Source organism: Neopelma chrysocephalum, unplaced genomic scaffold (assembly GCF_003984885.1).
Source record: "Neopelma chrysocephalum unplaced genomic scaffold, ASM398488v2 Primary Assembly neopelma1_42, whole genome shotgun sequence".
Lineage (NCBI taxonomy): Eukaryota > Metazoa > Chordata > Aves > Passeriformes > Pipridae > Neopelma > Neopelma chrysocephalum.
In genome coordinates this window covers 2,255,013-2,278,060 of record NW_020897700.1, presented here as the reverse complement: position 1 = coordinate 2,278,060, position 23,048 = coordinate 2,255,013, and the positions used below count along the sequence as shown (strand labels likewise).

Here is a 23,048-nt window from a genome sequence, read left to right as displayed (position 1 = left end):
TCTATGGGATATGAGGAGCATCTTAAGACAGAGAAACCTGTCACACAGCTGCATTTTGGCCTAGATTCATATCAATGTGGGTGGTATGCTTAGAAACAGAGGAGCTTTGAATGAAGAGACAAAGTATGAGTCAAACACCTGGAAGAAATTGCTTCCTGGTGACAGCATATAAATGGACAGACTTTCATTTCAAAGCAGACTTTTGAAATTGTGACAAAGTTAACTCTCAGTCATCTAGTGATAAATGCCCCCACACTGTTGGGGATCACTTTTAGAGACTGGATCTTACGTTTTCAGCTGTTTTAAATTAGGGCCAGACTCAGTGTGTATTAACCTGTTTACGTGCCCAGGCTAGACACTACAAAGCTGAAAGTCCTGTACAATATTTTCTGAGGAAATCCATGTGAGCTTTTTCAGGAGCAGGGGAATAAAAATACACATTTCTGGGAACACAGATTCTTTTTTTCTTTGACATGGTGGCCAAGTTAAGCCTTCACTGGAGAAGTCTGTACTAAATCACTGCTGGGATATTTCCTTCTTCTCCTGTGGGCATTTATTGAAGAGGACAAGTCTCTGCTCATCAGACTTGTGTGTAAAAAATGAGCTTTGTTAGATGGTGTTATTATTCTTACTACTTGAGGTGTGCTAACCTTGACTGACTGCCAGGTGCCCACCAAGCCTGTCTTTCACTCATCACCTAAGCAGGGCAGGGGGAGAAAATAATATGAAAAAAACCTGTGAATTGAGATAAAGGCAGTTTAATTTAAAAAAAAAAAAAAAAAAGAAAAAAGTAAAGCAAAAATTGCATGTGGAAGGAAAGCAAAACCAAAGGAGATTTATTCTGTACCTCCCGTCAGCAGACGATTCCCAGCCCCTCCATGGGAAGCAGGGCCTTGGCATGCATAGGAGTTTCTTTGGAAGACATATTTCTTATGAATGAATGACCACCCCTGCCCCCACCATCTTTCCCATATTTCTCTTATATTTTATTGCTCTCATGGCATAGAATATCACTTTGGCCAGTTTGGATCAGCTGCCTCAGCTATGTCCCCTTCCCAACCTCTTTCCTACACCCAGCCTACCAGCCTTTGGGGAGGATGAGAGCTGGAGAGACAACCTTGATGTCAGCCCTGCTGAGCATCAAATAAAACACTGGTCCATTATCAACACCTTTTTAGCCACACATACGAAGCACAGCACCCCATGGGCTAAGGTATGGGAACAGCAACTCCATCCTGGCCAGACACACTACAGTAGTATGTGTCAGCATCCAGTGTCTTTGGTTTTCCCTGCTAGGTATCTTACTGTCAAAACTCTGATGTTCCTAAGTATCTGAGGGACTTGGAATATGTGGATGGGAGTCAGTGCTGCCTAAAGTTAGGCATCTAGTGTAAGGAATTAATTTAGAATGAGTCACCCTCTTGCTTTCTTCATTGACTGTAATGGGAGCCTACACAACCAGCTCCAACGAGTGTAACCTTCTAGACAACTACAGTTACGTGAGCTGAAGCTTTCCCCCCAGTACCTTCACGAAGCCAGGATGATTAGCTGCAAAACTGCTCCTCTTTGGCATGATTCTAAATACTTTGCTGAACAAGGGCCAGTACACAAATTTGGAAAAAAAATTTCTTTCCTGAAGAAAAGGATATATTATGCTGTACAAATCTTGACTCTCTTCTTCACAGATCTCTTTGACAACTATATGCAGCAGGATGCACATGAGTTTTTAAACTACCTGCTCAACACCATTGCAGACATCTTGCAGGAGGAGAAGAAGCAGGAAAAGCAAAATGGGAAACTGAAAAATGGCAACATGAATGAAGCTGAAGAAAACAATAAACAAGAACTCACCTGGGTGCATGAGATTTTTCAGGGAACACTGACTAACGAAACTAGATGTTTGAACTGTGAAACCGTAAGCATTGGGATAGATTTTTTTGTTGTTGTTGTTGTTGCCCATTAATAGATAGATACGTTTTATATACATATAAATATATGAATCTTTTCAGACATCTGAGAGTTGTGGATATTGCTGTAGAATTTACTTCTTGAAGTGAGTATATTCTTTTCTAAAAATTTATTTTTCTAAGCATTACTTGGCTAACGTATGTCAGGTTTTGCTGTCGTAATACATATCTCTACAGTTAAAATTCTTGCTAGTGAATCAATACCCTTCCTTATTACTGTAACTTTGAGGGAAGATACATCATATTCAATCAATAAGTGAAACGTCAAGAAGAATTTGTGTGAATTCAATCTTAAAATGCGACTAGTATGCAGACAGTTCATTATTAACAAACTATATATTTTCTTTTATCTCCCTAATATTTTCTAGAAGTTGATGTCAGTTTGGAATCTCTTATGTTTGAAGTATAACTAAAAATTAGTTTTAGTTAGGGGACCTGACTGCAAGTCTGTTATTGATTTCTGTGGTTTTCAATCACATGCTCCTACTGAAAGAGAAGAGAAATATTTTTTAAAAATTATCCCTGTGGTGTTGCTATATGAAAGAGTAACACAGAGAGGAAAAAAATCTGGTTTGGGGAGAACAGCAACACTGACCTTCCGAAAAGGTTGGAATTAACCTCACCTAGCCTGTGCCTGGTAAAGCCAAGTTGATAGGCATCAAGGATGAACTAGTTTTCTCAACTCCTTCTGTAGATGGTGGAGATTATAAAGGAGCTTCTGCAGGAAATTCTCTCCATCTGTCTCTAGACCGTTTCATGAAACAGGAAGTTTTTAGCAGCATCAGGCTTTTGCTGCACACAGGTCGTCCCAGCTCCATGGCGTTACCAAGCTGTTGTTGGTACCAAATGTTGATACAGCAATGCTGAGAGCTGGGCCAGCAAACTGTTCTGGCCTAAGAATACTGTGGTTTTACTCAGATCAGTACTGCTTCTATGGGCTTCCTCTAAAGAAAACACAACTTTAGATTAGCCATGTTAAGATGGGAGAAGGTGCTCAGGGAAGGTATCTTCAGGCAGCAAGCTGAGGTTAAGTATCTTTAGACAGCTGAAGTTAGGTGAGATAAACTCTACCCAGGTCCTACCAGATGTGTAAAAGAACATATCCTGATATTTCTAATCATAAAGAGTAGCTCTGTATTCAAAAAAAATTTGACTTTTCCAGGGACTTGGTCAGAGGAAGGGAGTAGGGAGAAGAGATACAGTGATAGTCAATGTGAAAAAAGGTGTTGAAAGAAGTTTGGAACAAGCTTGTATAAGTAAAAACATGAGAGATATATTGAAAATTAATTATTTAATCTATTTCAATTTTAAAAATCCAGGTAATAAAAGCCAGTTAAAGCAAATGAAAGGGTAGCATTCTTTTTTAACTAACAAGCTTCTTTAAATGGTTGTGGCCTAATTGTAAATCAATATCTAGTGTTTACTCAGACAAACCGTAGTGAAGTGGGGATGTGTCCTTAGGTAACAGCAAAACTGCACAATTCCCTACTTGTGACTCAAAGTGACCAAGGTTTATGGAAAATATAATGCTAGGTATTGCTGCTGCAGGAAACCTTGTCTGTAGCTTTCTCTGAATGCAGAAATACTGTATACTGCTTAGGATACTTTTCCAGTTTGTTTTTCTTGGATTATTAAAATCTTTTGGAAATAGTAAAACAGATTGAAGATGTTCCTTTGCTAAAATATTCATAAGTAGAGCATGAAGGATCCTTCAGATTCCAGCAGTTCTTATTGGCATTTACAAAGAGAGCAGTTTGACTCTTGTTTTCCAGCTACCTTTAATTTTAGTCTGTATTATTCTAGCTCTAAGTTGCTCATCTTTCCTTTCAGTAAATATTTGATATGCTGAAATCAATAACAAAATTCCTAACTTCTTTGACCTATTCAGATGAAACACTATACTTCCCAAAGACTTTTTCAAGTATTTAACTTCTCTCGTGATATGCAGTGTGTCTGACAGAACTCTAGTTCCAGCTGTGTGTCTGACAGAACTCTAATTCCAGCTGCAGAGACACAATATTCTCTGAAGCTTTGTTGCTTTATCTTTCAAATTTTAGCTGTATATTTATACTGCAGCTGACTGCTGCAAATTTTGTGGCTTCCTGTCCCCTGTGGGTCAAGTCATGTCTCAGGGAGGATTTGCTGTTCGTTTCAACTGGGTGTGCGTTATGCCTCTATACATGTTTGATAATAACAAAATTCATCCTGCTAAAGGTGTTCCTCTGGATTCAGGTCTGATATGGGCTGCATTCACCAAGCTTACAGGATCTCTGATACAACGCAAATATGAGCTGAAAGTAGTACATCCATAGAATTGCAAAAATCTGAGCATGAGGGACTTCTGCCAGAATGATGAATTCAAACCCTCACGGAAGTTCTTAATTTGAACTTCACTGTCGCACCATCTGATTTAGTTATTCTAAGGAAATGCAGCCATAGGAGGCAAAATATGGAGTGTTCATGCAACATTTTATAAACAAAATTGATTGTTGTGAATATGACTGAATTCCTGTGCAGTAAGTAACTCTGCAGCCTTTTGACTCAGTTAAGCATTACAAGGATTATCTATTTGCATGATGTTTTTTGTTAATGTTACTTCACCTTCAAGATTAAACACTCTTAGTAAAAAATAATTTTCAAAGCAAAAATCAAGATCTGTCATTCTGAAAATACCTGGGCCTATTTTTTTAAATAGAAACTCATTATACTTTTTTTCTCTTGTTCTGCTTTAAAAAAAATATTAGCAATATCAAAATGATTTTGCAAATTATTATCACTTCATCATTTTTACCTTTGATCTTTAATATTTTTAGTCAAAAGTGTTGTCTGGAAACAATGTTCAATGGGGAAATGCAGCTGTGTCAACCAGAAATATAAATCCAGCCTTTTGAATGCTCATCGGAGAGAAAAATAACACAGTTAAATATGACCTTTTTTGACAGATGCATATTTGGAAAATATCTTCACTACATCCTTTACAGTGGAAAAAATTATGTAGGAATAAACTGTGATTATATAGTGTAATATAATATACAAAGGGTCAACAAAATTCCAGTAAAATAAGAAAGTAGACTGTGTTGCATAACAAGGGAACATATGTAATGCACCAATCACAGCTAATACAGGGGATGATGGTCAACCATCATTTAGTGAACAATAGGCTGCCATCACTGGTCCATGGTTGGTAGTATTGGATAAGTGGAACAGATAGAAGTTAAATTATATGAAAGCAGGATTGGTAGAATTACTAATAAATATAGTCACAATGAACTAGAAAAAAAAATAAAAGCATTGAAATTAATAATTTTTGTGTAATTTATTTTTGTAGAAATTCCTCTATCCTATCCTTTAGCATTTTCTAAAGATATAAACAGCATTTAGATGTATGGCATCTCTGTTTTACATGTATATTTTTTGCAACAGGTTAGTAGCAAAGATGAAGATTTTCTTGACCTTTCTGTTGATGTGGAGCAGAACACATCGATTACACACTGTCTAAGGTAAATGAATTGATCTTTTTGGCAAATAGTTCTGTCTAGCTGCTAAAATTTCCAAGTGTAATTAGTAAAGAAAATTAGAATAACATTTGGGTTTGAACTTTTCTTAAGCAGAAGAAAAAGACTTTAAACTGGATGTTTCCTCTAATGACAAAATATACATTAATGTACTTTGTTTTACTCACTTTCAGTATGTGTGTTTGAAAGAGAAAAAAAATCATCTCTTGGGAAAAATAGATTATTTCCTTGTCATCTAGAAGAATTGCTGCAGAATAATATTGTCTAGAAAGAGTTTTAAGTGTGCTTATCTTTAAGGTTCTACTCAAGTGCTTTGTTGATTAGAATTTATGTGTATATTAGAAGTTAAGTGCATGCTTTGCAGAATAAGTGTTAGAGTACCTAGAGGGCAAAATATTTCAAAACTCTAGTTTTCTATTATAAATTTATTATTCTGTGTCTCATCCTAAAATTATGTGGAGAAATATTTTATTCTAAAATTTCAGTTCTGCTCCTAGTACAGTCTACTAAAAAGTACTTTAGAGATGAAAATAACTTTCAGACATGCATGGATGATTATTCTGAGGGATTTAAAATATTCAGAATTTTGGCATTGATAGAATAAACCGTCACCTATATTTAAGACAATATGTTGCTGCTCTAAGGTAATGATTATCAGTTGATCAACCTCTTTCAAACTCCAAAATAGCAACCAAGATTGAAATTGCATTTATCAGTTATTCTGGAATGCCTAGGAAGGATTGCTGGGCATCTCATCCCAAGCTGAGAGTTACAGAAAGAGAAATCATGTGAGGTACTAACCATTTCCTGAGTCAGAGAGCAGTGATTTCTCTGTGGATATCGCAACTGTAGTAAGTAACTTCTGTTACATTTTAAAATGCTAAGTCCGGTAAGTTTTTATGTTCTCAGTTTCTGTTCAGTCTCTTGTTTGGTCTCTGTAGCCCTCTGATACTGTAGCCCTCAAGTCAATAGCCCTCAAGTAATCCAAACTGCACTAACTAGCCACATTGTAAAGAATGAGAAAACTGAAGAGTGGCTTTGGAAAGCAGTGCATTATTTTCTCTTTTCCTCCTGTAGTCTCTTTGTCTGTTCACAGTCACCAACAGTAGAATTAGTATTGTACTACAGGCTTTTGATTGAACACTTTGGTTCCTCATTGTAGTCACTGCTTTGAACTTGTCAGCAGTGACTTACCTTTCCCTATGGTGTTCCAAGTCAATTTGAAATTACACTGACGCAAGGAGGCTGAAGTGTGCATCTTCTGAAGTCCTTTCTATCCTGAGTTGTTATTTGGTTCTATGTAATACAGTTACTGAAGACTGAGCTCTGACTTTTTCTTACAGTCAAGTCTGGTGAATTTGTTAGAAACTGCTGCTGTACATAAGTTATCATCTATCCTTCAGCTTTCTCCAGTTTTTTATTTTATTTCTTGGTTGTTAAGCTTCTTGGAAATGTTTTGTTTGGAAAGACCATTTTGTGCAAAGGCAGAGTACTTCAGTAAAGTACCAATAGCATTTCTACTGCTGAACAGACAGTAGCTGTAGCTTAAGATGCGGAAGAACTGCGTCTGCACTACTGCAACCCACAGGTGAAGGGTGGAGTTGAAAGTGACCCCAAGAGGTTAGCCCCTATCTCCACATCACACATGCTTAGCCAACCTGTTCTAAAAGATCTTTTTAGCAGTAGTAACGTGATTGCCTACCCGAGTCCTTCCTGACCTTACTACTAAGAAGTTTTTTCTGCTGTGTAAAATGAATCTTCCGTTTTAATTCAAGCCTATTTTCACTTGTTCTCTGTACTCTGGAAATAAACCAGGACTTGCCTCCCTTCCTCTTAGCAGTAGCCTTTTACATGCAGGAAAAGTGCAATTGCTTTCTTTTTGATTTAAACTATCTAAGGTCGTTTAATTTTTCCTTCTCAGGCTATCTTCTCTGCTCATGTTCATTACTCTTTGGCATTCTCTTCAGCTGAACCTCTCTCTTGAACTCCATCTTTCTTGAAATGCAGGTGCCTAAAACTAGGCATAATATTCCAGCAGAAATCTGCACAATCCTGAGAAGAATGGATGCCCTTTACTCCAACAGCATGATATGCATTTTGAAGTTTACCCATTGTTCCTTTTGGAAATAAAATCTTGGTTTTTCTTTTCTTCTGGTGGGAGATACAAGCTGCTATTTAAAGATTGAATGGGATGAGAGTCATCACCTACGATCTATTCTAATTGTGTTTTACACTAGCAGCAGTTCTACCTCTGCTTAGAAAACATATATTCAGTTAGAATATGGATTTCCTCTCATTGCTGTCTGATACTATGCATTATTAAACAAAATATAAGTGCTTTTGTGGTTCCTTTCAATAGGAACATCCAAGTTATTACACTTTTTGGAAACTTTGCTGCTTCCTGGTTTTTTCTTAACAACTGCTTTGCTGTGTCTTAACAGCTTTAAATGCTACTGCATTGAAAAGATAAAATACAGAAAAACTGTGCAAGGTAACAGTTAAGTAGAATGAATTTCTTTGCCACTACAGAATCTTCTTTTATCTCTGTAGTTTTTCAAAATGTGAAAGGTCCTTGTGTGCTCAAGATGTCTGAAGAATACAAGCCTCTGGTGTAGTCTAAATCCACATTGTAGACAGTTGGACCTGAAGCAATAGAAGTCCAATTACAAATATAGCACACATCCATTATTTTTATTTCCACTAGGAGCTGCAAAGTTTACCAGTCAATTTGATCCTGACTTTTAACTGTGCATTTATATTGCACCAAGAATTCTCTCATCTCTTTAAACAGAAAATTCATAATATTTATGCGTATAAACATTAGAAAGCGTGTTTCACGCTGTAGCATAGAGGCTGTAGAGGAAGGCTACAACGAGGCTTCCATGTACTGTGGAAGCATGAGGTCAATCCTAACCCTAACCCCACAGTCAATGAATAAGTTAGTATATCTTGAGCAGGTGTATTTAAAAATTTCCTTCTCTTGTTAAAATAATATATAAACAGAATACAGATTGGACTATTAACAGAATAGGAGAGAGTCAGACATACCTTGAAACTGTGCAGGTCTAGAGAAGAGTCTGGCAAACCTATGGCTCTTGCACATATACTTTGCATGAACTCCAGTCAATGACCTGTTGTTTTTAACTGTTCAACATCTGTTAGAAGTGCCATACTGAAAATACACAACTGACAAAAGACCTACTGAAGTTGCAGTTGCAGAGGGCAACAAAAGCATCAAATTCTCACCTGCATATCTCCCTTCCTCCAAGGAAAGAGTTACTGCTTATAAATATGCCACCAGTTTTGTTCCTAATATAAAAAAATAAATAAATATGTGCTGAATAAGTGAGTTGTTAGTGCCTTTAAATTCCATGACTGTGCCTCACCTGCTTTGGTAGAATAGGGTAATAGGTGAAATTAGAAGACAAGGAAACAAAAGAGCAAAATGAATGTGGTACATATAGGGGAATGTCCCTTGGCTTATCAAATATTTGTATGTTTTTCCAGCTTTCACAGACATAATTGCCATAGCAGTCAATTTACCATTTAAAATGTTAGCTCATAGAATCATCAAGGTTAGAAGAGACCTTCAAAGTCATCTAGTCCAACTGTTGATCTAGCACTAGTATAATTACCCCAAACCATATTCCCAAGTGCCACATCCAGACACATCTTGAACTTTACCAGAGACGGCGACTCGACCACCTCCCCAAGCAACTTACTTCCATGCCTAACTCATTCAATGAAACAGGTTTTTTCTAGTGATACTAATAATAGATATTGTAATACTGCTAATAAATACTACTACTACTAAAAATAATAGATAATAGCATCAGAACAAATAGTACATTTTAAAAGGAATTCAGAAACTCTTTGAGTTAATTAACTTTCATGGGAGGCTTATATCTATCAAAATACTATCAAATTTCTACCGTCTCCTCATGTTTCTTTATGTTAGAAAAATATTATTTCCATTGTTTCACTTTGAGGTGGGAAGAAAACTAATAAATTCCACAAATTTGGTGGCTTGGGTTTTTTTTTAAATTGCAACTTTAGGCTTTGGAAATAAACATCAGACTCTTACCCTAACAGCAGACATAAAACTTTCACAAGCACATTCTACTGAATCTTGCAGCTTTATGTTCCCTACACACATAACCCATCTTTAACTTTCTAAAGTTTCAGTTCTTTACTTATGATTCCCTGAAAAGTTACCATGTTTTTCGGAGGAATTGACTGAATTCAGTTAATTTTGTCTTTAAATTCAAATGTGAAATCACATATTTGAGATCAGGGTTTACCACTGAAGCAAATATTTTCCAGTGAAAATGTTTTATTTTTCTTTCAGATAAAAAAGTAAACTTATGATCAAAGCTTAGCTTTTTTAGCTTAACTTGTCTTTCAAGAGATGTATTTTGTCCTAAACTTCAGCACTTTCTGACCAAAGTGCTAAGACCATATAAAGAAAAAAAACTTCTAAAAGTATTCTCAGTTATTAAAAATATTATGCAGTCATATTAAGTGCCTCTTTGTCATGCTCTGTCAACCTTAAATAACTTAAAACTCGAAAATGGAAAGTCCCCCCCTTTTATGAAGTTATGTAAATAACTTCTAATATCTATCCCTGGCAAACTATATAGTCTTCAGCTCTTCCACCTACCCCTGTAGTGATGATGCCAAGAAGAAATAATCATCCAGAATCCTCCCTTTACCTCTGTAGGATGATTCTGGTTCTGCCCACTGTAAAAGCAGACTGAACTTGTGGACAGTGTGGCTTCAGCCTCCATGCATGTGAACTGCAGTGGTAGAATGGAGTTTATTGGGGTCTGAATGGGTCTGAAATTGCCTGGAGTTCAGAAGTCTGTTAGGTACAATGTAGTTGCAATCAATAGGACAGTTTTGTACTTCTGATATATCTATTTAAGGCCCAAAGTCACAAGAAAACGCACGTGCTTAGAATGGAAGATAGGTGTTTATGTCTGCATTTACAGTTCTCAAAACACCTGCAATGTAACACCTTAGCTGCAACATAATACCAGAGGTGACAAAAAATTTTTTTTTTTTCAGTTAAGTGTTTTTAGCTACCTAAAATTCTGCTCCGAAGAATAACAGCACTGTGACTTCCAATAAATCTTTTGTGTGAACTGAGAGATACTGTCAAACCAGCCTTCTTCTGTCTGTGTCACTTCAAAAGCTCAATCCAAAAACATCTCCAAGTGAATTTACTTGATCAGGATTTATAAAATTTTCTATACTAGCTGCTACTTTCCTTTTTAGAAAATGATAAGGTATAATCTAAAAGTTTCTGGTTGACTGTTCAAGAGGCTAGAGGATGCAGGAAACTGAGTTAAATTTATATCTTCTGTGTATGAGGATTCAAACCTATCTTATGGAAGAACACCATGAAATGTGAGCTATTTGGGGATGATGGAAGTGCACTCGAAGCTTCTCCATTCTGCAAACAATTTAAAAAGGAACTGGATGAGTTGAATTACTACACCCAAGTCTAGGTAGCCCCTTTATGTGTAAGAGACCAGATATAAGTCCCATTTTGAGATACCTGACCCTCCACTTGTATCATATGGAAGGTCTCTGCTCCTAAAATAGCCCCATCGTAGCAGCCAGATACCTTAAGTCCCTTTGCAAACCCCAGTACAGTTGCATTAGGTGTTTTAGAAAACTGAACTCAGTGGAGAGAGAATTTCATCCTGTGTGTCTTTTTAGGGTTCCAGTTCACTAGCCCAAGTGGGGCAAATGTACTCAGGTCCTTTAAGAACTGATAATTGTATTTATTTACAGAGACTTCAGTAACACAGAGACATTATGTAGTGAACAGAAATACTACTGTGAAACTTGCTGCAGTAAACAAGAGGCACAGAAGAGGTAAGCAAAAAGCTGGCTGTTTCACCATGCCCCTCCTGGGTTCCGACAAACCTTCTCCTTGATATTTATTTTACTTAGATACCTAGAAGCCTTACATCCCAACTGTATTCTCTGTGTGGGCCAGAGAACCTGCAGACAAACTTAAAGGCATGTGTCTTAGTTTAGAAGATACTGCTAGTTGACTATTGTTCAAAGTGGTTTTATAACGCATTTGCTTATTAAGAATTTATTAAGGAAAGAGAGAATGGCTTTGAACTGGTCAGGTGTTTATCATATACACTTCAATGTTTTCACAGGATGAGAGTAAAAAAACTGCCAATGATTCTTGCCTTACACCTCAAGAGATTCAAGTATATGGAGCAATTGCACAGGTATACTAAGCTGTCTTATCGTGTAGTATTTCCTCTGGAGTTACGTCTCTTCAACACATCTGGCGATGCTGTCAACTTAGATCGGATGTATGACTTGGTAGCTGTTGTTGTTCACTGTGGAAGGTAATAGACTTTCATGTTTATCACAAACTATTGCCAGACATTTGCCAAGGGCAGAGACATGCCTGACAAAATGTGGGGGGAGGGGAAGGGAGACCTTAAACCCGGCAGCTGTGCTGACTTGGCATGTGTCTCGGGATGAAACTTTTAGCCACCCTCCCTCATAGTAAATCTGTACTTGTTTAAGAAATAATGTCTCAGGTCTCCACAAGTCACAAGTTTGGCTTAAATTAATGAAACTACCTCCTTCCTCATGAGTGCACTTAGACTGCTTGTGAGCCAGGACTCTGTGAGGGCCAGAATCTGCTAGCATGTAGGCCCCACAACAGATCACCTTGATCTCCTGTCAAGGCAATGAAAATGATAGCTTTAATAAAGCCTCTCACATATGCGGTATTGTCAAATATGAAACAAACAGAAGAATCCTTGGGGCTCTAGGAATATGACCTTCTTTCTCTTCTCAAAGATTACATGTAACTCAATATTCATGGCTGACACCAAACAATTTTCCTACTTATATTTGGTTCATACTGTTTTTAAAATATTTGCAATAGTTGATGCCTGCTATGAGCAACTTGTTAAGTGTTCTATAGGTTATTTTGCAAATGGTCCTGGCACAGATGAAAACAGCACCCTTAGCTTTCAGCTGATGAAATTGCAACAAGATAATAAAAAATTGAAGAGATTAAGTGTCTACTGTACCTCAAGGGGTGGGTTTACTATGTTTTTCATAACAGTTATAATTCTCCTTGCATAAAGAAATGTGACTTATCCAAATGGACTCTATAGTATTTTCTAATATTTTGTGGTTTGGGTTTTTGTTTTGCTTTCTAGTGGACCAAATCGGGGACATTATATTACTATTGTGAAAAGTCATGGATTTTGGCTCTTGTTTGATGATGACATCGTAGAGGTCAGTATGCTGAAGGTCATGAGCACAACTTTTGTAATTATGTTTTCTTCTCTATTTGGGGTTAAAATTCTGATCCAGATCTGGGTAGAGATTACTAGTCTGCAAACCCACAATTTGGTTGTATAATGTGATATTTTGCTCAACTCTGTTAGGAAACAAGATTGTAAACAAAATTATTAATCCTGTAGTTTGTGCTCTGTCAGTGTCAGAGGGGGTCATTTTATTTCAGAGCAACATCAAATGCTTCTAATATCAGACTTCAAGGGTTTAATTTGGAATGTGTTCTACATCTAATAAAATCAATTTAATTCATAAAAAAAAACTATCACTTAGCAAAATTGGACTAAGTAAAGCTAGCATTGCTGTAGAATTTTAAATTTTGAACAATTGGGAGCTTATAAGAAAGTCTGAGTTCTGTAGTTGTTCTAGGATTGCCTGAATGTAAATTAGAGCAGTATCTGTCCCATAGCTTTACAGATTTAGTCTAAGCATTCTGGAATTCAATCTTCTTCAAATCCTTCATGTCGTTGTGGCACCTTGGCAAAACCAAGGTCTTTAGTCTGATTTTCCAGGAGGTAAGGAAAGTAAGCACTGGGATATTGGATGGGGCATATCTTGAAGAGGTTTTCTGGATATTTCAGAAAGATGGGATCACATGGTCACATTTACGTGTTTTAACGGTGCTCGCTATGGCATTCCAAGGAGTCTCTCTGCTATTGGAAAAAGCCTAATTCAGTTAGGTGCAGTGAGACAAACAAGCCCATAGACTTCCATGAGTGATATCGGCAGGGCTTGGACTCTGAACATTAACCTTTCATTACTTAAATTGCAAACAGAATTTGCTAATTGCTACCCCAAAACAAGTAACTGAATTTGTGTTTTCTGTTCATACAGTCATTTAATCTGTGTTTAGTATTTCTTTTATCTAATAGCATATAAAAAAGTTATTTATTTTGCAGAAAATAGATGCTCAAGCTATTGAAGAATTCTATGGTCTGACATCTGATATATCAAAAAATTCGGAGTCTGGCTATATTTTATTCTATCAGTCAAGAGAGTGACTTGGCAAACTGTGATAATTGCGCACAATGATGCTGCACACAAAAGAAGATGATGGCTCCCCTGAACTGACTTTTACACAGACCGCATCTGGAATGGTTGAACAACGATACACTGTCTCCTACTAAATGGTCTATGTGATAATGACTATAACCGTCCATTTTTGACATGCAGAACTTTGTTTAAAGGGGGGGGCTGTTTGTAGTTTTTAAGTCTGATTGAAGAGCTAATTGCAGTCAGATTTTAGTGGAATTTATATGGACTAACATTTACAGATAATAAGATTTGGATGTCAACTGTTAAACCCAATCCAGCTAGAGTAGTATTTTATATGGAAGTGTTCATTACATTTAGAGCAAAATTATTTAAAACTTTCTAAATGGTTTTGGGGTGTGTTGATTTACAAAACATTCCTTGAAATACTTCCTGACATATACTTATCCATTTTAAGTGTAAGGAAAAATATCTGTTTCATGATGATTGGAGTTGTGGTTGTATAGGGGATTTTTTTACATGTTACTCTGCTGCAGAAAAGCTATTCTTCCAAAATCATTTAAACTTTGGGTTGTTTAAACTTTCAGTGTGTAACCTCAGGCCTAAAATTCACATAGAGGGATTTAAATTACACTGGAACTAAGTAATTCTCTATGTTCAGTCACTTTGTTTATCGTGAGATAGTGAGATATACAGATGAGGTGAGATTTCAGAACTTACAGAGCATTGGAATAAAGGGAGTGAGATGACATACATGATACAGAGATAAATTACATTTATAGAAATTGAGCTTATCTTTTCGTTAAAATTATATCATAGATTGCTTACTTAATTGAGTTTGCAAAGATTGCAACACTGCTCACACTGTAAAATATCCATCAAGATTGAAATCACACAGTTCATTTAGATAAGCACTTGTTTGTACATAAGACACAGCTTTATCCTGCAATTTTCTGAACATCTGTAGGTCCCATTTTCATATCTCAAGACAGAGTCCATTTCTTAGAAACATAATACATAACAACCTCTAGTTTACATACTATCATGTATATATCATCTCTAACATTTTGGTCATGTTTGACAACATTTTATCACCACAGAAACAGATAGGGCTCTGGCGTGTTGATTTCAAAAACATCAGAAGGCTTAGTACAAAAGGCTGGTTTTGTGATTTTACTGGGTGAATTTGGCTGGCACTAGTCATGCACTGGCTAATAACATTTCAGAACTCATACTGGAATTTGGCAAAGAATGAATGTAGAAGAAAGTACCAGTAGGGTATGAGAAGGGATCAATAATGGCTGTAGTCAGTGGTAACACTGGGTAACTACCTTGCTCACTCTGGCACTTTCATTCCATTATACAATTCTTGAACTTCAGTAGCCAAAGTCCTATTCCAATGATGTTAAGAGCAAAAACACTCTTCTTGTCTTGAGGAATGACAGTTGGTTCTAATATTTATAGGAAAATATTCTCATCTCACAAAACTTATTTCTACCTGTTATATTTCATTCACTCATTATGTATTTATTAGACAATTTTGCTTTTGGTCCTTTTTTTTAAGAAGCCTGCCTGCCACTTTATGGCTGACACTCCATTTCAAGAAATGGCTTTTGAAGTGCAGCTACACCTCATATTTTAGTTTTCTGCAGGAAAGAGAATAACTTTTTTCATTGTACTCTACTGTGAATGTGAAATATCTTTTGTTAAATAATGGTAAAATGAAGTAATAGTTTCTACAGTAACATCATTTGAAGTTAAGTTGGATTTACCAATGGACATTTTGTAAACTAAGGCAATGTAGCACTTTACACAGAGTGAGAAACAGAAGTGGACTTTTCAGCTAACATTATTTGTGATTTATCATGTCATTATATTGATGCAAGAAAACAGACATAGAATGTAACCTTGGAGTACTTTGGTGAATAATAGTAGTGGTCTACAGAGATCACTCACATGAATGAAGGCTTGTATGCAGGCTCAAGACAAGCATAATTGGGATGCAGCTCTTGTTCTTTTATTGATGTTAGAATGAAATGTTCTGTCTCTAACACAGAAGACAGACCTCTTACAAGAGACTTCAACTGAGGCCCAGGAGCTTTTCCACTGAAAAGCTAAACCTGCAAATCCCTCTTTCATGGATTTATTTATAAGCATTTAGAATTTCCATATAAAAATATAATAATCACTTGCCTTTTAAAATGAGTAAGGTTTCCTCACTGTAAATGAAGTCACTTTCTAGATCATCACTAACCAGTGCTGCTCTAAATATCTGTACTTCGCAGTTTACTGCTGAACTTTCTTAAGGCATTCTTTAGTTTTAAAACAAGCAACAAAACAGATATTCTTAAGGTATCATTTGAATCTTCAGGGCTCTTGTTTATATGAAAAGTAATTTTTCTTAAAAATAATTTTTAAAGCAGTTCAATTTTAGGAAACATTTTCCATATTTCAATTGACTTAAGTGAAAATTGATTTTTTAAATGTTAATAGTATGAATTAATATTTAAATGCTAAAGTACAGAATAATAATCTTTGAGTTTCTTCAGCTACAAGACAGCTTTAGACTGTTAAACATACAGATCATTGCAGTACATTATTGAGAGTTTAATTACTAGAATAAGCATTTTAAATTCCTGCTAGCTCTTGAGAAGATCACAGGAATGCTATCACACCAGTCTGACATTAGCTCTGAAAAATTATGGAATACATGCTTTATGCTAACACTAGCTAAACAAAGGAGCATTTTATTTGGATTTTTAAAAAATTGCAATCACAATTCTCTAAATTGGTTCCAATCTACAGTGTGCTGAATGTTTTGACTTCAGTCCAGCAAAAGCTGTCCATCACAGCTGTATGAATAGTGCCAGTCTAGACAGAGGAACACTTCTCTGTCAAATTAAGTACATTCACACAAGTTTTGCAGGATTGGGATCCCCACAGGAATAATCATTTGATGTAAAGTACTTTAGTTGATTAAATAAAGTATAATCCTTTTTCTCTTATGATTATGCATAGATTTCCAGTCCCTTATGAAGGAATGGAAGAATACCTAAGACAATAAAAGCTTTTCAGCTAGCAGCTAGAAAACAAAATGCTAGCACAGATGTCTAATAGTATTCTGTGCTTCCCTAAAATTACTATATTTTATGGTGTCAGATTCTAAGTATTTTAGGCCTAACAACAATTGAAGTTTTCCACCTGTTTCACATGCTGTTGCTAAGATGCATTGTCCATTTATAAACTTATTAGTATGTTCTTACTTAAAAAAAAGAACATTTTTGTCTTGTGCAGTTTTTCCACTGAACCCAGTGAACCACTGCGGTGCTAATCAGTTATCTTAATGGATGAGCTCAGAACTCAACTTTTATGTTTCCCAGAACAGGCTGCCAGGATTTTATGTAATTTCTGCTTCGGGGATATAGCAGAAGGAGGCAGAAGAAGGGAGTGATGGAAAAGATATATTAATGAAACAGAACACCTTTTTGAAATTAAGTCCCAAAATTACTCCTCTTAATTTTATTTTAATAATTTACTTACCTCAGAGTACTAGATTATGTATTGAAAGTCTTGTCCCTCTAGCAGTTGGAGAAGAGAAAATAAAGCAGTAGGAGTTTCCTTCATATCAGATTTAATAAAGCTGTTAAAGACCTAACAAAATGAAACTGAAATTCACATAACATGATGGGTCCTAAACTGCTACCACAAGTCGTCTTTTATCTTCAGACATTACATTTCATTCACTCATCTATTACAGCATCATGTACTTGGCACCTGAGCTGACAACTTGCAGCTGACAGGTTTGGAAAGTTTGATGCCTCTCAGCAGCAGATCCCTTCTTGTTTTGTCTCTTTTTTGCTGCATGTGGCTGACAGGTCTGAACAGTATCTTACAGCTGAATGAATATTGGAAATTTTAGCAAGTTTTGCCTGTGTACCTATTCTTTGCTAGTACCTTTTACCAGTGTTTGTTTTAATTTATTTTTCTTTTTTTAGTCTGTAATTGTATTTGTATAATAACTTCTGTGGTTAATATTATCTGTTTTGTTTAAATTTTTATGTACTTTAGTTTTTAAAAATGTAATCAACCCAAGCACTTTAAGCAACAATGTCAATCTTGTGAAATTCCAATCAGCTTAATATTTTGCCTTTGTCTTATTGTTTTTGCAGCTGTTTGTTTGTGATCCAGTGTCTCTAGTTACAACCCAATTTCCATTTTTAGGCTTGTAGTGTGAGTTGCATTGTAAATTTGGGAAGCCTAAGTATTTTCATACATATTTATTCATACTTAACAAGGACACAGTATTTACTATGTGTCTGCTACACAGAGCAGTATGTACCCGACGAGTTGCACTCACAGTGCACTTCTTACAGCCTTTTTTGCTTTCTGCCAGCTAACCCATCTGATAATGACTGTAGTTCTTTAATCTGTGATGCAGTTATCAATGACTAGAATTTAGAAAAGCTCAAATTCTCACAGGACAATTGTCATTTACCAAACACAGAGTTAGCTGTCGGTCCACTGATGATACAGGTATTGCTCTCTTTGCCATTTTGTCAGTGGTCTGTACAGTCTCAAGTAGGAATAATATTAAAGGCCACATTTATTCCTGGCCCTTGTGTGAGTTCTGTCAAGGAGAGCAATCTTTCTGCATCTTTCTTCTCTCCACTTGGGTCCATATAAAGCAAAGAGATAGTGAAGTAAGATAAGTGCTCATTATGGTAAAATAATGTTTTTTAGAGGACAAATGTGGTGTCCATATGAGAAAGTCACCGATTTTCTGTGTTGTTAATGCAAGGGTTATTCCTAGTGCTTTAGACATTGTATTCTCTTTGATTAATGAAAAGACATGGGCTTTTTGCTGTTGCATCAGTTCTGATACTGAGGTGTTTCTTCTCAATTTACAATGGCACTTACTATGTAAACAGCCTTTGGCAAGCCTCAACAGACACCCTTTTAATTTCTTTTCAGTTAACATGCATTACTTCAAAGGGAGAGCTTGAACCTTTCTATAAGATTTATTTCAATAACACACGACTTTTGCATACAGAGTCAAATAACACCTATCAGCCAGTATGTGCCCACCTGATGGGACCATCTGGGCTAAACCCACACCATTTTACATACTAATGATTCTTTACTCCCTCTTGGAGATTTGCTTGCTGGCTTTGCCTGAATAATTTAATATGAAACTGCAAATGACTCCCTTTATTCATGATCTCAGAGTTGCTATAGTTCTTTAATAAATTCTGCTTCATTTGGTTATCAAGACTGGGACTATTGTACAATGTAAAATAAATTAACTTGCGTGTGCCATTCACAGCAGTCAATTTAACAGCCTAATGCTTCTGATGAAGGCTGTTGCAGGTTGCAACTTTACTGTATGTGTGAATATGAAAGAGTAAGTGACTTTTCTGTCATAACAGAGTAGGTCTGTAGGAGAAATTAGACTAGCATGCAGCTTCCTAATTCTCAGCTTGTAGCCAGCTGAAGTTGGTGCTCCATTCTCTAGATAATCCTAACCCTTCTCCCAGGTGTTCGAAGGCGGCAGGAGCAAAACCACTGTGAAGACACCTTGCAGTTCGCCAAAACATCTTGCCCGCTGCAGTGGATAATTAATGAATGTTTGCAACCCTGCTGTTCCCACTCCCCAAAGCCTCATTAATAGATATACATTCCTTAAAGAGTCTCAGCTTAAACATCAGCTTTGTATTTGCTATCATGTTCATGTTTGCAAATGTCCCAAGACAGATTGTATTCATGTACTTAATTGTTTCCTAGTCCTCTTTCAGTTATCATTCTAACAGCAAGAGCAATATCAGGGTAGCCATGTTACAGGTTCCAGTGAATTTCCTGGACACAATTTTCTAGCTTCAGTGGCTTTTGTTAAAGAAGACTTAACACTAGCTCCATAACTTATCATGATGCTTTAGGAGTAAAGTCACCACATACTGTATGAAGAGGAAGAAATATGGAAAGGGCTGTTTTTTCAGAGGCTTTGAATGTGTGTATCTGTTTGTAAATGTATAGTCCCTCTCTATCTTGTCAAAATGATGCAGTCATAATAAAACTACTTAAATATTTTGTGCTAGTTTTTTAAATGAAATAAGATAGTAAAATTACTAGGCATACAATTGGGGACATATAAAAATACTGAATTTCTAGTAAAGCATACAATACACAGCGTATGTGTACAGTTGAATATCTGCTCTTTTTAATCATGATGTACATGTAATTAAACCCTGCGCTACCTGCAGAACTGTGAGAAAAAAACTCATGTTGGTTATTAAGGTTGTAACATAAGAAAACAGTATTTTCTCCTGTTAACATGTTTATATTTTACATAAAATAAAACTCCCTAGCTGATCTTGCTTCCATTCAACTTGCTTTGACTTCAGCTGGAGCCAGACTAAGGCTGAGCATTGATGTTGGTTGTTACAGAACATGCTTCTGAATGTCAGGTACCTGTATTCTTATAGATGACAAGACTGCTGATGCTTGCTTTTTATTTCATTTAATGGAGTCACTGCACTTTATGTGACTTCAGAGAATGTTTCACCACCTGGGCTGACTGCTTCTGAAGTGTCTTAAGAGAACACATTTTGCATGCAGATGGTGAGTTGTCTTGGTGGAATATACATACAATTGCGTGACTGAGCTGTACCTAGTTAAAGCACACCACTGGCCTTGTCAATGTTTTTGAGAACAGCTGAAACTGAACAGAATAAAAATCAGTCAGAATTGAACTACCTTTTGCATCAGAGAACAATGAACCCTTTAGCCTGGGTTTTTACATATGACTACTGGAGTGGGAAAGGATTTTGCTAGTGAGATCTAAAATTCTGTCAGAGAATTGAACAGGTCCCGTTGTCTGCTGATTTTCCTGAAGTTATTCATTAGCAAACACAATTTGCATTCTTAAAGTGAGGTAAATAAAAGGCTGGAGGTTCTTGTTCCTGTCTAAATGGATTTTTGTTATTCCTTCAGAATCATTCAGGGAACCAAAATCAAACATAGCTGTCAAACTGCATATTTGTAGCTAACATAATGTAAGATTTATGGCATATCAGACTATCAAAGGACTAGGTTGAAAAACACTTCACATGTTATTGTCCATATTTCCTCTCAAAAACATTCGAAGCATCTTCAAATCTATTCCTGGGTTATTAGAACATTAGATTTTAACTGCAGGATGGAGACAGAAATTTAAAACATGGGAGATGACTGAAATAAATAAGCCACAAAACTGTTCTTTTAAAACATTTTAAAGAAATAGAATTTATAGTGTACATATAAAGAAACTAAGAAAAGGTTTCCAAGATCAGGGTTCACAGTCACTGTACATGGGCTCCACTAGAATTTTTCTCACTTCAGAAATGCATTTTCTGAGAAGCTGTATGATGTTTACCTATGTCTCTGTTCTTTAATCTTTTTTATGAGTTAGTCATTTTACATTTACAGATTATGTTCTGTGTGCCAGATAAACAGAGAAATGCTAAAAATATAATTTAATCTCAATTGAAAACTCAGATATGAGAGGAAATTGTAATTGTAAAATTCCACACTTAAAAACACTCACCAGACTTCAAACAACATTTATTAGACATGATTAAATATGTGACATGGAAGACCATGTATCTGGAGATGTTCATTTCCTTGAATGTTTGTGTGTAATGTAAAAATCAAGTAAAAATTTTGAAAGAGGAAAAATAAGACAACCATTTTCAATACATATATATATGGCAACAACATTTTAATTATCTGTTCTGATAAAATGTTCCTATTATTAATTTTTTAACAAACACTAGAGGATTAGTCCATCACCTTAAGTTCACTCACCCTCACTGCATGACTCATTTGGTTGCTCCACTGTGACATAAGAGCTTCAAGCATTCCTCAGTCTAATGAGATTGTAGCTATGTGTCCTTGTTCTGTCTGGGAGATGCTTGTGGCACAGGCTGTGGGACCAGCAGCCCTCTGAAGATCTGGATCTTCCTGGATCCTATCTGTGAGTGCATACCAGGCCAGTGAGAGCTCTCTTAACTTCTCACCTTAGCAGCTTCAATATGTATTTTCCCCAAGCTCATCTTTCCAAGAACACATGGTGTATGAGTTTTGTATCATTTCCAGTACAGAATAACTTTGTCATACATAGGAAGATACATTAGCAGATCTAGGAAAAAAAAGATAAACAATCATATGTAGTCTGCTTCAGTTTTTTCATGTGGTAAACCTAGGAAGATTCCTTTAATTAATTAATCCAATAACTAAAACCTTTTCCCTTTTTCTCCCCTATGGCCGCCTTCCCCATATTCTTGCATGATTGGGTGGAAGGCACTCTCAATCCTCTATGTCACAGCAGATGTCTGAGTTATGGTTAGAGTTTGGGTGTGATGGATGGATTTGCAAGGGAAGGAGCCCACTGGTGGCATTCACTGCTGTGAAGACTGGTCATTATCAAAGTGAACAATATCAGTTCAGTTAAACCAGTCACAAATACTTCACCTGAACTCCAGTTCATGCTACTTAAGTGCTAACAGTGCATTTAATCTCACTATGAATACAGAAACAGCAGAGGAGACAACAACCTGAAGTTTGCAGTTTGTCCCAGGATGCATGGAGAGACCTATCAGGATCAAGCAGAATTCAAGAAATGGAGACTGATTAACACTTTTTGCCAAATCACTGCAGGGGTAAAATAAAGACATCAGTGCTGAATGGAATTTGGAATAAGACAGAGTGAAAGATCCTTTGGATTTCATTTGACACACATATGAGAAAAAATATTCTAGTCCTGTTCCAGAACAGCAAAGATACAGAAGATACTGATATCACCCAATGTTGCAAACTAGACATCACAAATGCTTAGGGAGCGAATTTTACCATCAATCATTTCAGTGTAGCTGTAAAGAAGCTCCAGGCAGGTTTTCAGCTTTACGGTGGGATTAGTAATAACAGAATCTGGAATAAGGGTTCTTACAGCACCCTCATAAAAATTCTAGTGTGCAGAGACGTAAGACACGGTTATGTGTGAGCACTGGAGAAGAACAACGAGTGTCATTATCCATGCTCTTTGAAAACAAGGTTCGGAAACACAAATAAAATATTAAATTTTATTTAGTAATTAATCATATAATTCTCACTGTCATTTATGAAGCATTTTTCATCCTCAAGGTAGTTTACTAGATAATGTAATACCTTTCCAACTCTTAATTTGGTGAAAATG

General features: G+C 36.3%; 1 protein-coding gene across 2 annotated transcripts in view; it reads left to right on the top strand.

Annotated features, from left to right (window-relative positions):
• The window catches only part of USP46 (ubiquitin specific peptidase 46), a 36,434-nt gene extending 16,246 nt beyond the window's left edge, over positions 1–20,188 (top strand). For both annotated transcript variants that reach the window (XM_027676374.1, XM_027676376.1), the window contains 6 exons: positions 1,686–1,915; positions 5,391–5,467; positions 11,282–11,365; positions 11,662–11,859; positions 12,691–12,769; positions 13,729–20,188. In XM_027676374.1, the coding sequence (XP_027532175.1) occupies positions 1,686–1,915; positions 5,391–5,467; positions 11,282–11,365; positions 11,662–11,859; positions 12,691–12,769; positions 13,729–13,830 (770 nt within the window). In that variant the 3' untranslated portion in view covers positions 13,831–20,188. The remainder of the gene's footprint in view (positions 1–1,685; positions 1,916–5,390; positions 5,468–11,281; positions 11,366–11,661; positions 11,860–12,690; positions 12,770–13,728) is intronic.
• The last annotated feature ends 2,860 nt before the right edge of the window (positions 20,189–23,048 follow it).